Here is a 17,090-nt window from a genome sequence, read left to right on the forward strand (position 1 = left end):
TAATGTTAGACACATGTAATAGGCCAAGATTAGGGATGGGCATTGTAGGTAGATGGAATAACATAAATAAAGACATCCAGAGCTATGGATATTCGATCAGCCTGGCTGGCAAAGTCAGACTCATGAAGGAGATTAACGGGAAAAACTATCTTTGTCTGTCTCAGGTTATTTTGAGGATCAAGTAAAACTTAGACACAACAGCAACAAAAAAGTAAAGTCTGTGATCAAGAAGAATTACTCTGTTGCAGCAATATAAACTAAGAAAAAAATACACAAAATTCTCTGCTGCCTTGGGAGGTGACCTCATGATGTGTATCATTTTTTAAAAAATTTTAATTAATTAATTAATTTATTTTTGAGATGGAGTCTTGCTCTGCCGCCCAGGCTGGAGTGCAGTGGCGCGATCTTAGCTCACTGCAACCTTTGCCTCCCGGGCTCAAGTGATTCTCCTGCCTCAGCCTCCTGAGTAGCTGGAATTATAGGCACACGCCACCATGCCTGGCTAGTTTTTGTATTTTTAGTAGAGATGGGGTTTCTCCATGTTGGTCAGGCCGCTCTCGATCTCCTGACCTCGTGATCTGCCTGCCTCGGCCTCCTGAAGTGCTGGGATTACTGGTGTGACCGACTGCGCCCAGCCGATGTGTATGATTTAATAGCCAGCAGCAACAGGCCACTGACACGCCATCTGCTAACAGGGGCTCTAGCTATTAACATCCACAGAGCTAAATTCTGTATGTCTGATCCCCTGCAAATGGCGAAGGCCTGGCTGAGAATTATTATCTCATGCTTTCAGAGAAACCTTTGCTTGTCCTGCACTGAAAAATCTGGCTGCAATAATTACATGGAAGAAGGTATGTTTGTTGGCATGTTTCATGGGCTGGCTTATGACTTCTAAGCAGAAGATACAAAATAATATAAAAATCCTGCAACACGCACCATGTATCTGATATTTGTGTTCTCTTTAAATATCTTAACACTGACTTACATATTTAAGGGTGTGGAGCTTTGAGCTTGGGAAACATCTTAGTACTGAGTCACAAATGCTAAAAGAGGGACATTTCTTCTACATACCACATTGTCAGTGAAAAGATGCTGAAAGTGAATAAACAGCTCTGCAAACCCAGTTTTGTTTAACTTGGCAACAGCAGTAAGTAAGTATCACTGGACACAGGGACACTGGAATAGATTCAGTCTTTAGTCTTATTCACCACGTCTGACCTTGGGCATATTACATGGTTTCCCCGAGCCTATGAAATCATGTGGCTGAACGAACTGAAAACTAAGGTTCTTTCCTTCACTAATAAATTTCAGCAAACAATAGGAGTAAGAATGGTTGTCTAATGAGACTACCAAATGCTACGAGACACAGCAACCAATATCCCTTGACCTCATGGATGCAGCTTCTTTCTTGTTTATCCAAAGTCTCCCCAAGCAAATTCTAAATTATTCTAAATTACTTGAGGAACAAAGATTGTGCCCTCATACCTGTGATGTCTCTGGCAATGGCAAAGAATATGGAACATGGGAAGCATTTAATACACATTTATTGAAGATCCTGTGTCCTTATTTCTTGAATCGCCTTGCTATTCACAATGGCAAATGATATGAATGTACGTATACATATTTATCATGGTAAAATATATATAACATAAATCTTACTATTTTAACCATTTTAAGTGCAAGGCTCAGGGTATTATGTTCACGCTGCTGTGCAACTGTGATGGATGATGCATTACAGCCATCCATCTTCCCCGCTGAACTATTTTCAGTATTCCCAAACTGAACCTCTGTGCCCGTTAAACACTAACTCCACAGTCCCTCACCCTCTCAGCTCCTGGCAATCACCATTCTACTTTCTGTATCTATGAATTTACTACCCTAGGCACCTCATATAAGTAAAGTTCCATATAAAACACTTTACAAAATTTGCATGTCATCCTTGCACAGGGGCCAGGTTAATCTTCTCTTTAATCATTCCAATTTTAGTGTATGTACTGCTCAAGCAAGCATCATATATACACTTTTTTTTTTTTTTGAGATGGAATCTTCCTCTGTTGCCCAGGCTGGTGTGCAGTGGCACAATCTCAGTTCACTGCAGCCTCTGCCTTCTAGGTTCAAGTGATTCTCCAACCTTAGCCTCCAGAATAGCTGGGATTACAGGCATGTGCCACCATGTCCAGCTAATTTTTGTATTTTTAGTAGAGATGGGGTTTTGCCATGTTGGCCAGGCTGGTCTCGAACTCCTGCCTGCCTTGGCCTCCCAAAGTGCTGGGATTACAGGCATGAGCCACCGTGCCCAGTCTATCATATATGCACTTGTGAAAACCTCTAAGACTTCCTTACAAATGAAAGTGGTGACTGAGAACTAAGTCATATACCTAGTGATATCTCAATGGTGATGATAAAGTTAGTTTTTATTTGACAAAATCTATTTGCTATCAGAATACTATACTTAAAAATCATAAGCATTAACAATTAAATCACATGTACAAAAATTTTAGAAAACATGCAGCTATAGCAACTTCAATACTATACAGGAAGCTGAAGACATAGGTCCACACCTAAACATCTGTCCTCAGGGGATGGGCAGACAAATTTCAATGCCCCCGGAACCAAAAGCAAAGACAAAAGAGACATGTACAAGACAAAACAAGTTGTTGCCAAGCACTGTTTCAAAAAAGTAAGATTTAACTCACGTTTTCATGAGCATATGTAAATGCATAATTATCAAAAGACAAACACATAAAACATGCTATTTTAAATGTGCTATCTGAGGTCACTGAATCCATCCACAGGAGCTGAAATTAAGTAACACCCTGGCCTTGACCCTCTGACCACCTGTTTCATGCTCCAAGTCCAAAGCCTCTTCATAAATCGTGTTTAGATTGCACACCAAGTCAACATTCCTTCGGACACGTCTCATAACTTGGAACTGGCTATTAGATGGATCCACTATTTTTGATGAGATATTATAACTAACGTTCTATGATTTGCTTTCTAAAGCAGTCCATAGTGTATATGGCAGGAAAACTATTAACTAATAATGGAGCTTACTCAGAGAATACATGCAAAATTTGTTTCTGAGTTGAACACCAAGAAGCAAATTAACATGCCTTCCAAACTCTGTCTCACATGAAACAAATTCATGTCATTCCCAGTTAGTGTTTGTGGAAACATATTTCAAAATTAATCTCAATTTGGATTCATCTCCATACTCAGGGTGGCAAACATCACTGATTTTTTCCTTCCTCCTCTTTTAAAAAAATGAACCTTGAAGGCAGATGCTTGTGAAAAACAGAATAACCAACCCTTGTTCCAGTCCAAAATCATTGGTTGTTCCCAAGACTCAACAAAAAAATCAGGACACATCTGCTCTAGTGTTCCATGCCAGGAAGTAGTCCCACAGCCACCACTGTGGTCTGACTTCACTCCCCAATCATTTTACTTCAGATTTCTTTTTAGATTTTGTTTCAAATTACAGGGCCATACAAACGAGCTGGTGAGTTGAGAAAATAGCTTTGGAACTGCATTGGATCATCAAAAGAAACAGCAGACTTTGGCGTGGGAGACCCTGCCTCAGGCTCCATCCATTTGGTTGAGGTGCCCACACACGCACAAAAATAAAAGAATGGCATAAAAACAGACAAAAACTACTGACATGTCACAGTCATTATGGTTTAAGGAAAAGCTCACAAATAATTTCTCTGGAATCTCACCATAATTTGGAGTAAAAGATGACAGCATACTAAATCAATTCTCTTGCTGCTTCTAAATACTAACCTTCCTGAATGGGGCTCAAGGCGGAATCATTTCACACCAGATATCAGCTCTAGTAGTTAAAGTGTTGTTTAAAACCTCATTAACAAATTTATATACAAATATTCCCCCAAATGATCTACAGATCCAATGCAATCCTCACTTTTTTTTTTTTTTTTTGCAGAAATGGTGGTAGGGGTAAGGAAGACCTTAAAACTCACGTTGTAATGCAAGAGACCTCGGATACTCAAAGCAATATTGAAAAAGAAGAACAAAGGTAACAGACTCACACGTGCTGATTTCAAAATTTACTACAGAGCTACAATAATCAAAACAGTTTGGTACTACAGTAAGCACAGGCACACAGATCAAAGAAAATAACTAAGAATTAAGAAATAAACCCATATTATCTATGGACAATTGATTTTGTGTAATAGTACCAACATCATTCACTAGGGGAAATAAGTCTTTTTCTTTTTTTTTTTGAGACAGGGTCTTGCTCTGTTGCCCAGGTGGCATGATCAAGGCTCACTGCAGCCTCAACCTACCCAGGCTCAGGAGATCCTCCCACCTCAGCCTCCTGAGTAGCTGGGACTACAGAAACATGCTATCATGCCTGGATAATTTTTTGTAGAAATGTGGTCTTGCCATGTTTCCCATTGTGGTCTTGAACTTCTGGGCTCAAGTTATCTGCCCACCTTGGCCTCCCAAAGTGCTGGAATTACAGGCATGAGCCATTGCACCTGGCACGAATAGTCTTTTGCAACAAATGGTGCTGGGACGCTGGATATTTATATGCAAAAGAATGAAGTCAAACCCTTACCTCACACCATATATGAAAATTAAAATGAATCAAAGATTTAATTGTAAGAGCTAAAACTACAACTCTTAGAAGATAACACAAGTATAAATTGTTGTAACCTTGTTTCAGACAATGGTTTCCTAGATACAATATCATAATAACTGCCACAAAAGAAAAAAATGATAAAATAGACTTCTAAATTGAAAACTTGTGTGTGTCAAAAGGAGCCTATCAAGGAAGTGAAAATACAACCTACAGAATGGGTAAAATATTTGCAAATAATGTATTTGATAAGAATTTAATAGTATGAAGAATATATAAAAATTCTTACAAATCAATAATAAAGTCAGGCAGAGTGCAGAGTGGCTCACGCCTGTAATCCTAGCACTTTGGAAGGCCGAGGTGGGCAGGTTGCCTGAGCTCAGGAGTTTGAGGCCAGCCTGGGCAACATGGTGAAACACCATCTCTCCTATGCTAAGAATACAAAAAATTAACTGGGTGTGGTGGCATGTGCCTGTAATCCCAACTACTGGGGAGGCTGAGGCATGAGAATCGCTTGAATCTGTGAGGCGGAGGCTGCAGTGAACTGAGATCGTGCTGCTTTACTTCAGCCTGGGTGACAGAGGAAGACTCTGTCTCCAAAAATAAAAATAAAAGTAAAAATAAAAATAAAAAAAAGAAAGTAAGAAAGGTAGATAACCCAATTAAAAAACGGGCAAAGAATCTGAACATACATCATTTATTTGAACTGAACAAAATAATCCATAATAAATCATTGCAATGGCATGAAGAAAACACTGTGGTTGATGTTTAATTCATCAAATTTCTGCCAGCGTCCATTTGGAGCACCATAAACAAGATCAATATACTGCACTGGATTATACATATTAAGGTCAATAATTTGTCTGACAGAATGGTAGAGATAGTTTTTTTTTTTTTTAAAGGAAACAGTTTTTACATTGATTATTCCTAGAAAGTGTATTTTTTTTTTAATGTAGCTAAAATGATTTACTTTTTCCTAAAATTATGGAGTAGAAATACACAAAAGAAAGTATCTGTTTGCCAAATGGGAAAACTATAAAAATCATTCAGAAAAATAGATGCTGTATTACATATGAACTTTTAAAGGTCATTATCAATGACTTCCACAGATCATCTGGATGACATATACTATATATTTACAGATTCTATAACTAAACTCCAAAGCAAGAAAAAGAGAACTTACATATTATCACAACCAAAAAAGGCATAGAGAGCTAAATGTATACAAATCACTCTACGAGCCACTACTATGGGTGAGTTCGACATCTGAGGTCTGTAACCTCAAGTCTGTAGACAGACCAGTTGGGGACCTAAAGTATGAAGTGTACCGGCATGTACACATTTGTATCTATGTGTGGAGACATTTCAACATGGCAGTCCAACTTGTGGGGAAAAGAAAGAGAGATCAGACTGTTACTGTGTCTACACAGAAAAGAAGTAGACATAAGAGACCCCATTTTGTTCTATATTTGAGATGCTGTTAATCTGTGACCCTACCCCCAACCTTGTCCTTGCAAGAGACGTGCTGTGGTGACTCAAGGTTTAATGGATTTTGGGCTGTGCAGGGTGTGCTTTGTTAAACAAGTGCCTGAAGGCAGTATGCTTGTGAAAAGTCATCACCATTCTCTTAATCTCATTGTACCCAGGGACACATACACTGCCAAAGGTCGCAGGGACCTCTGCCTAGGAAAGCTAGGTATTGTCCAAGGTTTCTCCCCATGTGATAGTCTGAAATATGGCCTCCTGGGAAGGGAAAGACCCGATCGTCCCCCAGCCTGACACCCGTGAAGGGTCTGTGCTGAGGAGGACCAGTACAAGAGGAAAGAAGGCCTCTTGGCAGTTGAGACAAGAGAAAAGCATCTGTCTCCTGCCCATCCCTGGGCAATGGAACATCTCGGTGTAAAACCCGATTGTATGTTCTGTTTACTGAGAAAGGAGAAAACCACCTTAGGGCGAAAGGTGGGACTTGCTAGTGCAATGCTGCTCTTTATGTACTAAAAAGGTTTATGAAGATGTTTGTATATGCATGTCAAGGCACAGCACTTTTCCTTAACTTATTCATGTCACAGAGATCTTTATTCATATGTCTTACTGCTGACCTTCTCCCTATGATGATCCTATTATCCTGCCACTTCCCTTTTTCTAAGATGGTAAAGATAATGATCAATAAATACTGAGGTAACTCAGAGACCTGTGCCGCGAGCGTCCTCTGTATGCGGTCCCCTGGGCCCACTTTTTCTTTCTCTATTCTTTGTCTCCGTGTCTCATTTCTTTTCTCAAGTCTCTCGTTCCACCTAATGAGAAACGCCCACAGGTGTGGAGGGGCAGGCCACCCCTTCACAACTGTTAGAAAACTAGGAGGCTGTTGTAATAGTATACTGTACTTTGCCATTTTGAAGCATAAAATACTTTATATGTAGGTCCATTCATTTGACAATGCATTTTCATTTATAAATGAATGGTTCTATTTTGGAATAGAAGTTGTCTTGGGTCAAAGATACACATTTAGACACAGGCAGCTAAATTTATAGGTCATGTCTGTTAGTTAATAACACTAGGGAAAATATGAATAAGGGGCTCTGAGACTATTATGAAACCAATGGGGGAACAAGGCTTTGGTTGTTGATGGTTAGTATAACTGTTCCTGGCTGGGTGCGGGGGCTCATGTCTATAATCCCAGCACTTTGGGGGGCCAAGGTGGGCAGATCACCTGAGGTCAGAAGTTCCAGACCAGCTTGGCCAATATGGTGAAACCCTGTCTCTACTAAAAATACAAAAAAATTATCCAGGTGTGGTGGCACGTGTCCGTAGTCTCAGCTACTTGGGAGGCTGAGGCAGGAGAATCACTTGAACCCGGGAGGTGGAGGTTGCAGTGAGAGAGTTCTTATATCTAAATACTTAAGTCAGCTGTAAACTATTAAATCTATATAAATTTAAAAGTCATTTCTTATGATAAACAAAGTGACAGCTATGTTCTTATAAGAACAAAGTGACAGCTCTCTCTCACTTTATTTGCTTTTATGATTTTTTTTTTTTTTGATGTTCATCCTTGACTAATAATTACACATAGGGACACTTGAAATTCTCAATAGTATTAAATTTCTATTTTGTTGGACTGAGAGGTGCTATAAATATTCTATTTTAAACCTTGTCTACTTTGGACTCACTAAACCCCCAAATCAATAGGCTTATTAGAAACAGAATATGGAAACACTGTCTTTGAAATAACCATGCTGCATTTTTCCTGAAAAGTGGAACATTTTATGAAGAGGCCACAGTAAAATTGTAATAAAAAATAAGCATTCTTTCATTATTGCGAATTTCTTGATTCCCCGCCACAACTTTCAATCTCACCCCATTCACTATGGATTTATTCAGGCAGAGATCTTTCCTGCATCTGGTTTATAATAATTCATGTTTTTATTAATTTTGAATGCTAGAAGAAAAAAAATGGATATGAAACAATTATGCCTTTGTTCCCTCTTTATTTCCTACTGCCTTTCTCATAAATTGGTTGTTACAGCATTCTGTAAAACAGCCATCTCTGAAAAGAGCTACATTTTTAGCCTTGAGGTAGCTGCAAAGAGAAGCACACTTTGATAAATAACCTCAGTGCCAATACAGAGAGTAGAATAGAATCCTTTTAGCAGAGATTTAAGGAAGATTACAAAGGACAAAAAAACACCAATCATTTTTAAATAACAATTTGACAAAGCAAAGGTTGAAGGGATAAAGGGATTCTGCCCTTTTGAAGGATTAAAAAATAATTAAAGCAGAATATGAACATTGAAGAGCAGCCATATTTTCACTGAAATAATGATTCCATCGTTTGTTGAATGAAAAAAATATTAAGAAAGTTCTACATAGTGATTTAAAACAGAGGAGATTTTATCCATATACAAACAATGCCTGAGGCCATTCTTTGCAAGAAATCTTCATAATCTGCCTGAAAATAACTTTTTTGTTTATAAAAACATTAAGTAATAAATGACTGAGCCTGGGAACTTGCACATAATAATTAAAATGGAATGAAAAAATATGAAATTATAAAATAAAACATGGGCCGGGCGTGGTGGCTCACGCCTGTAATCCCAGCACTTTGGGAGGCCGAGGTGGGCGGATCACGAGGTCAGGAGATCGAGACCATCCTGGCTAACACGGTGAAACCCCGACTCTACTGAAAATACAAAAAATTAGCTGGGCGTGGTGGCGGGCGCCTGTAGTCCCAGCTACTCGGGGGCAGGAGAATGGCGTGAACCCGGGAGGCGGAGCTTGCAGTGAGCAGAGCTTGCGCCACTGCACTCCAGCCTGGGCGACAGAGCGAGACTCTGTCTCAAAAAATAAAAAATAAAAATAAATAAAAAAATAAAACACGGGCCTTTTATAACATAACTAACAGGAAAATTCACACTTATTTGTCACATGAATAGCTTCAGACTGTGCTTGGCGGTCAAAGAGGGCAGCATAATTAAATCAAGTGTCAAGGTATGTGAATTGGGTAGATGACCAAAGAGCAGAGGGTCATGGTACAAAAAAGGACCATTTTGTAAAATTTTATTAATAACAGTCCTCCGAATCCTGATTTATGCTTTGTTATCTTTGCCAACCGCATCCATTTAGTTGACTTGATCAATCACAGCTTTAGAGAATGCTGTGGCCTAGGAAAGAAATTTGTTTTGTGTGGCGCTTATGCTAGACGTCAAGGAAGGAGTTTCGGGCAGTTCTTTAGGGTTATGGAGGAGCTCACTTGATCAGTCCAAGTTAAGGAGCATCTGACTTTTTATCCTGGGGACTGGCTTCAACCTTATATTTATAATTACTAATATCTAAAAAGTACCAGGGTCCCTGCTGGATCTTGAGGAGGCAAGGATGACCAACATATATCTGGAAGAGTTCACAGGATAGAGGGTTGGTAGAGATGTAAACAAATAATTTACTACAAATTAAGAGTATGGTATTGGAGGTGGATACCCAGTGCTTTCCAACTGAGGTTAAGTAGGGGAAAATTCTACTTCAGAGAGGAAAATGGGTAGGAGAGAGAACATGGATTCTGGCCTTCTGGCAGGTCTTGGTTTCCACCCCACTTTTATCACTTTACTATCTGGGCAGAGCAAGTTGGTAACCTCTCTTAGGTTCACTTTCTTCAGCTGTAAACCGGGGATGCTACCACTGAATTTCGCGAGGTCATCACTAGCCCATATGCTGCCTTTGTGTGAAATGCAAGAAAGCCACATCTCTATATGGGGGTTCTGTACCTCAGGGGGGAACATTCATAAAGAACCTGACCATCAGCATTATCACAAACAGGCACTATTAGTTGGTACATGGCTGTCACTCAAATGCCAGCTCTTTTCTCTGTTCTCTATGCAAATTAGAACGGGTTTATAGGACTTGGGCATTTTACTTGAATCTTGAAAGGTACAACTTTTCAAGCAAGGAAAAACCACAAGCAGTTTTTTTTTTTTTTTTTTTGAGACGGAGTTTCGCTCTTGACGCCCAGGCTGGAGTGCAATAGTGCAATCGTGGCTCACTGCAACCTCTGCCTCCCAAGCTCAAGTGATTCTCCTGTCTCAGCCTCCTGAGTAGCTGGGATTATAGGCGCCTGCCACCATGCCCGGCTAATCTTTCTATTTTTAGTAGAGATGGGGTTTTACCATGTTGGCCAGGCTGGTCTTGAACTCCTGATCTCAGGTGATCCATTGCACCCAGCCTACAGTTGTTTTTTGTTTGTTTGTTTCCTGCAGGGAAGTTGCATAGTTCCGAAAAGGAGGAATTGAAGTGGGAGGGAGCCAATGCGAGACAAGAGGTAGGGTGATTGGCTGGGAGTCTAATGACACTGATGAGAGGACAGGATCTCAGGTAAGTAGTGGATGTGCAGAGATTTCACATGAACACAGGAGGCAGAATATACAGGACTTGCAACTGATAAGAAATAATGCGTGAGAGAGAGGAAGGCATCATGGATAAGTTTAGGCCAACCAAGAGAACTCAGAATAGTGTGTGTAAAACAAGTAAATTTCTAGAAGGACATGAGTCTTACACACATTGATTGCCCATTCAGAGGCACATGGGATATTTGGGGTCTGGAATATGGCACTGGGATTCAGTACGCTGGCTGTGGTTAGGCCTATGAATCTGGGATTCACTGAAGTTAGTGTGAAAGTAGCATAAACAGACAGGATGCCTCAGGGAAGCACAATGGAAGACAAAAGGGCCAGGGCCGGAACTCACAAGCATGATGAACCCTACGCTCTGGTTGCAATTTACTGCTCACAAATTTGATGTCAATTTTCCCCTTTACCCACAGCACTCTTTCTTTCTAAGCATGACTCCATTCTTCCTTTCACCCATAAAAGAGAATTCTAATTGGAAGCGTAATTTACTGAGGCAGATATACTTGTCCCACTAAAGATACTGGCAGTTCCCTAGACTGGTGAAAACCTCTTATCCATAAAGCACCTGTTACCATTATTTAATTAAACCATTGTACCTCCCTACAGATGTTTGACTGCATTAAGCACATCCTAATTGCTTGCATTTATAAGCACAAACTTTTATACAAAAGACATGCATTTTTTTGGGACTTTAAAATTTTCTCCTTTTGCCAGTGTCTCTGAATTTTAGTATCCTATCTGTACTGAACTGACTGCAAATCTAAAATTTGATTATATATAGAAATGGCAAATAAATGCAACTCAGACTAATGACAAAGCATTTAATCAGAGAATATTAGAAAGAGTACAAGACATAACCCGGAAAAAATATCTATGAAGAACCTATTTAGAAAGTAAGCTAATAGTGACACTTTTTATTATGAGAAATTTCAAACACATACAAAAGTAAAAAGAGTAACATAAGGAACCTCTAATAACATTTGGCTTAAGCAATTAGCACCCGTGGCCAATCCTGAAGTTTCAACTATATTCCTACTAAAAAGTGGCGTACTGTTTTAAACGTTCCTTCAAATGAAAAAAGGACTATAGATGACGGCTAGGTTCAACCCAGAAAAGCTATTCTTCCCAGCGAACCACTTCTGTAGCTTTGACACTAGGAGCTCAGATAGTGTACAGGGTTCATTACTGCAAATTTCTCTTTCTATAGAGAACAGTCATTTAAAAATGGAAGCACCCATGATTCCAAATGAAAGGTTTTTAAAAAAGGTTGTCTTTCAGAATGTGGCATTTCTAGTATATTTAGAATGACACACACACACACACGCACACATATATGTGTCTGTATATGTGTGTGTGTGTATATATATATATAGTCATTAATAAAAAAACTCAGCCATTAGGTTGGATTAAGAGCATATTACATACACTCACACACAGACACACAACACACACACACATACATTAAGAGCATATATGTAAAATGTTCTTAATCCAACCTAATGGCTCTTTTTTTTCTTTTGACAGAAAAAGATTCCACGATACGAACTATCTAAATATCCTCCCTGTTACTGAGATTTGAAGTTTATTGTGCTGTCCTATTCTTGGGTATTTCGTAATACTCAAGATATCTGAACCACCATCTGTTCTGTGGAAGTGTGACTAATTACTGGCTAATGTGTTCAGCAGTATAGTGCCAAATAAAAAGTTCTAATAATTTAATTATAAAGAGTCAACAGTAATTGCTGGGTGAGGGTGGAATACTGGTCATCAACTTTTTAGTCCTTTGTAGTGGCTTATTTCCCTATAGTTTGGTATTGCCTATGCCACTTCAACTGAAGTCACATGTGAAAATAGGCTTAAGATAGCAAGAAAAAAAAATGTTATCTAGAAGATTTTAGCTTCAGTTCATTAAGACTGATACATTATTTGATTTTGTATCTTCTACAACTTTTTGGAGAACTCTTTTACACTTATTTAATATACAGTATTTTAAATGTTCCTTACTGATGTCTATTCTCCAAGTATATCTGAAAAGTATATTCGTTTGCTAAAGAAACTTGACACAGTGAAAAATTAATTGGAAATCTCTGTTCTCAATTTACGGTGTAGACTAAAAACTCCACCTCCACTATCGTCATGAATTCTTGCTCAACACTGAGTTGCTCCTTCTGAACAAAAGCTTGGCACACTATGAAGTTGCTTTTTTTCTTTTCTTTTTTTAATAGAGAAGGAGTTTCACCATGTTGGCCAGGTTGGTCTCAAACTCCTGGCCTCATGTGATCTGTTCGCCTTGGCCTCCCAAAGTGCTGGGACACTGTGCCTCCCTGAATAATGAGGTTTCTTTTGCAAGTTACGCAGCTCAAAGTATAATTTCCGATTCCATCCATTAATGTGCAGTACTAAACAGAACATCATCACCTGACACATGCCAACTATTTCACAGCAATACAAACGACATTTACAAGGCCGTGTAAGTCAGGAAAGTAGGAGCAGAATAACACTGGCACAAAATGGAAGAAGTGAGGGCCAAGCTGTTCTCTTGAGTGGTGTTTCAGGCACTTCAAAGTTGGACTTACTGTAATGGGTACATCCATCAACAACATGCTGGGAGTTCTGATTCCAGATGATAACCTGTATCTATTTCCAACCCAATTAACAAAGGGCACGATTCTTTATGGCGAAGGATATGCCAGATACATACTGCTTATATGTTGGTAGACTACACACTAAATCTCCAGGATAGGTACATATGCTTACGTTGAAAGATGTACCAACATAATTGTCATCTATGTACCTTTGTGAAGTAAAGTTAAACAGTTATGGGCATTTTGGCAGTTGACAGAGACTCATGTGATATTTTATTCCCTTTCCCAGAAAAACAGAAATGGGAGACCTTAAATGAAATCATTAGTTATTAGGAAAGTCATTTGGAAAAGTAGGGACATAAAAGGCAGTGGGCACACAATGTCAGTTTCCTGGTTTTGATAATGGACTATAGTTATGTAAGACGTCACTGGTGAGGCAAGTGGGTGATGGACGCATGGGCCCTCTCTGTACTATTTTTCCAGGTTCTTGTGAGAGTATAATTATTTCAGAATACAAGTTTAATAGCCCACTATCTTTTCAGTTTAAACAACGATGTGGTTCAAAGAACCACATGGCTTCCCCGCTCCGCCATCAAAGAGAGCTGTGACTTACTGAATATAACAATAACCTCAAAGTCAGAAGTCACAGTTATGTGTTTTGGCTGTGCTACTCAGAATGCATGTGACACAGGCCAGTAAATTACTTAAATTTTCAGTTTGAGCTTTTCCATTTGTAAGATGGAACAATCATGACCCTCAAAAGATGAAAAATGAGTTTTTCCCCCCCATTAATTATAAAGAACCAAAGCATCATAATTTGAGAGCCATAACAAGACTGGGCAAATTAGAAAATAATGCTGCCATGTACAATTCAATAACAAGTGTCCAATTATTATAAAACTATACCCTAAATCAGGTGACATTCCTCCAGCCTTACAAGTATGGAGAGGTTCTAAGAACTGATTCAATTGCTAAGGCTAGTTCCATCCTGACAGTTTCATCATAAAAGACAACCTGTTCTATTAACTTTCATATTCCTCAAACAGATAACTTTTTCCTCTGGGGGAAAATATATTTCCATGTGCAGCATCAAGAGAACAGCTTACTTACCAACTTCATCCTGAATCTCCTCGGCCACTGCAGGCACGTTGTAGAGCAGGGAGAGAGACTGATTCATGCGCTCGTAAATCACACGGAGGTGTGTCATAACCTGCATTAAAGGATGACAACTCCAGGTCAACAATGTCTGGGGTAGGAATGGTTATTTTTTTTTTACCAAGCACTGCAGGTAGATACAAACTTCCAAAATAAAACTGGCAAACACTGCTATTGCTAAAAGGTTTAATGGAAAGGACAACTTTATTTTTCTTGTTCTCTATTTCTGTTCTCTAACTTTTAAGCTCAGGTTTAAGGCTTATCTTTAAACTGATCATTATCTTGTATGCTTATAACAGCCAATTAAAAAGGCCACCTCTGCCAAGTCTGATTCCTAATACTGAGGCTCTCTCAACAGACCCTGATGCCCTCAATACATTTCTTTGCAAATTTCCCCACAGAAAACAACATACCTCAATTTGATTGGCTATTTCATGCTAACTATATATATATTTTTAACTCTTCCATTCAAGAAAATTTAAAATTTCAGAGTTCCTAAGGTGGATCCCAGTTTTCAGCCTCTGGGAAGTGGGGAGTATAAAATACATTATTACTGGGCTTCATTTAGGCTCACATTAAATCTAAACATTGCGGTAGGTTTATGATTGCAAGCCATACTTATGAACCAGTTTTCAAGATTTTAGTTCACACAACTTTTGTTTTCCTCATTTTAGTCATTGGTTTTAATCAGTTCCTTAGCAATCAGCAGTAGACTATTAAGATTTTTATATTTCTTGTTATTTTCACAAGTCAAGAAAATTGCCAAACCACATATTGCTTTAAGACAAGAATTTAGAATTTACCAGAAGTTTACCCTGTGGCTCTTGCCACAGGGAAAACACCTATAGGTGCTCGGAGAACGCCTAGGATCCTGTCTTCAACCCAAGAAGCAAGAATCCTGGATTGTCAAAGCTACAGAAGATGATTATACCCCGCGCGTACCTGGGACCGGATCTGAGCAGCTTTCTTGGGATCCACCATGCGTACATGCTCGAAATGCTTTAGGGTGTGCTGTCTGTCCTTCTGTTCTGCGCGAACGTACTTCTTCAGCATATTGAACACGTGACGAGGCTGTGGGAGGAAAATGAAAAACTCTTTTTCAAGTTTGTGCAAAATACTGCTTCTTCCACTGGCGTTGGGTTAGAGGTTCCACTAATGCATTTGGTGATGTGAACACGCTGTGAATCATCTTTCTGCAGGTCTCCTTTCTAAACATTTCTCCTACTCCTTTCTTAATGGGTAATTACTTAGATCGGCTGCTTTTCATTTCCACAAGAGCATTTAGCATTCTCGACATATACGATGATTGTCCTCCTTACTCAATATTTTCTTTCTAAATAGGAGTATTCTGCTATAGAAAGAGAATAGATTTGAGGTCTTTCAGGTTAAGTTAGGTCCTTCTCTTTTCCCACCCAAGTATACAGAGGTATATGTGAGACTACATTGCCACGTGCGTATTCTGAAGACCAGAGTAATGTCGCACAGATAATCCCATCACCAGTAACATGTAATATACGATAATCAAAATGAGAAAACCAGGAAATTTAACCACTATTTTGTAAGCCAAGGAGTAAGTGAGCTGTAAGAGACATTATATTTTTCTAGGAGAAAGGTCATTGCTAAACTGTATTTATTTTACTTTGAAATTTAATTAAGTTCTTTCTGAGCTATCAGATTCTACTTCTTTCAGCAACAATTACATTGTCTTAAGTGCTCCTATTTTCTTTCTGATTGGTTCCATTTCATTTTTAGTTTAGTTTTACCTGAAAACATCCATCCTAATAAAAAGCAAGGACAAAGGTTCCCTGGTCTTCAACAATTTCATCGCTATATACTTTCCACTATATGATTTTGTAGGATGATTTCCAAAGACACACATTTCTTCTTCATTAAAACAAACAAACAAAAAACCAGCTGTGAAAATTCATGTCAGGAATAGAATTTTGGTCATTTGGGCAAACCTAGTTATTATTAACCCATGTGTCATGAGTACCCTGAAAACCAGTTGGAAGCTACAAAATTTATTCCAGAGATGGTGTGTGTGGCAGTGGGGCGGAGGGTAATGGGGCTTCTGTTGTGTTATCCATGTTCTGTGGGATGTGCCTCTTCTTCCCCTTTTGCTTAGTTAACTTAGGAGCCATCTCCCTGCCATTTCAGGTGGAACGAGGTCCCCTTTTTCTGTGCTCCCATGAAATATGGTGCAAATCCCCATTAACGTACCTAACTCAACTTATTAAATTATGTATGATTCCTACTCCCCTCTTTAATGTGAGATCCATAGGGCTGGATTTGTTCTTTTTTTTTTTTATTTGGAACCCCCAAAACATAGTGCCTGACCCAGAGGGTGCCCTGTATTTGCTTGGTGAATGCCTGCCACAGAGGCCATGCTCCTATACTCGAGAAAACAAATACATATACACAATAAAAATAAAACAAACTTGCACTCATCTGCCTTATTTATTCTTTTTTCCTAAAAGAAATGTGCTGCTCCATAATCCCCAGACAGACATCACAGCTTGCAACAGTTCTTGGCAACATATCATTACAACTCTCATCTGTACTGTGAAATCTGGTCGAATTTACAAATCAGAATATGACCTTTTAAATCTTAGAAGAAAAGCAGTAAAAGAGGTAATGACAGACAAGCTAGATCTCTATATTGAAAAGAGGACAGGTTATACATGTGAATTAAAAAAAAAAAAAAGCACATCTGAAAACATCAGAGATTAAAGGCTGACTCTTGTTGATTGTTAAGGGTATTTGATATGCAGAGTTGTGTGATCAGGATCTTACCCAACCACCCTCAATGCTTGCTTGTTATTAAGCACCAAGGTCTTAGAAATCTCTAGTTCTATT

General features: G+C 38.9%; 1 protein-coding gene and 1 non-coding gene across 7 annotated transcripts in view; both read right to left on the reverse strand.

Annotated features, from left to right (window-relative positions):
• The window catches only part of APP (amyloid beta precursor protein), a 285,398-nt gene that overhangs the window by 52,631 nt on the left and 215,677 nt on the right, over nt 1-17,090 (reverse strand). For all 6 annotated transcript variants that reach the window (XM_017956499.2, XM_017956498.2, XM_009202408.3 and 3 more), the window contains 2 exons: nt 15,177-15,305; nt 14,190-14,289 (listed from right to left, as the gene is read on the reverse strand). In XM_017956499.2, coding sequence (XP_017811988.1) covers nt 14,190-14,289; nt 15,177-15,305 — 229 coding nt within the window. The remainder of the gene's footprint in view (nt 1-14,189; nt 14,290-15,176; nt 15,306-17,090) is intronic.
• Nucleotides 1,902-2,006, reverse strand: LOC116274726. Its single transcript, XR_004183507.1, has one exon. It is a non-coding gene; the product is annotated as a U6 spliceosomal RNA (small nuclear RNA).

This window comes from Papio anubis, chromosome 4 (genome assembly GCF_008728515.1).
Source record: "Papio anubis isolate 15944 chromosome 4, Panubis1.0, whole genome shotgun sequence".
NCBI classification, from domain to species: domain Eukaryota; kingdom Metazoa; phylum Chordata; class Mammalia; order Primates; family Cercopithecidae; genus Papio; species Papio anubis.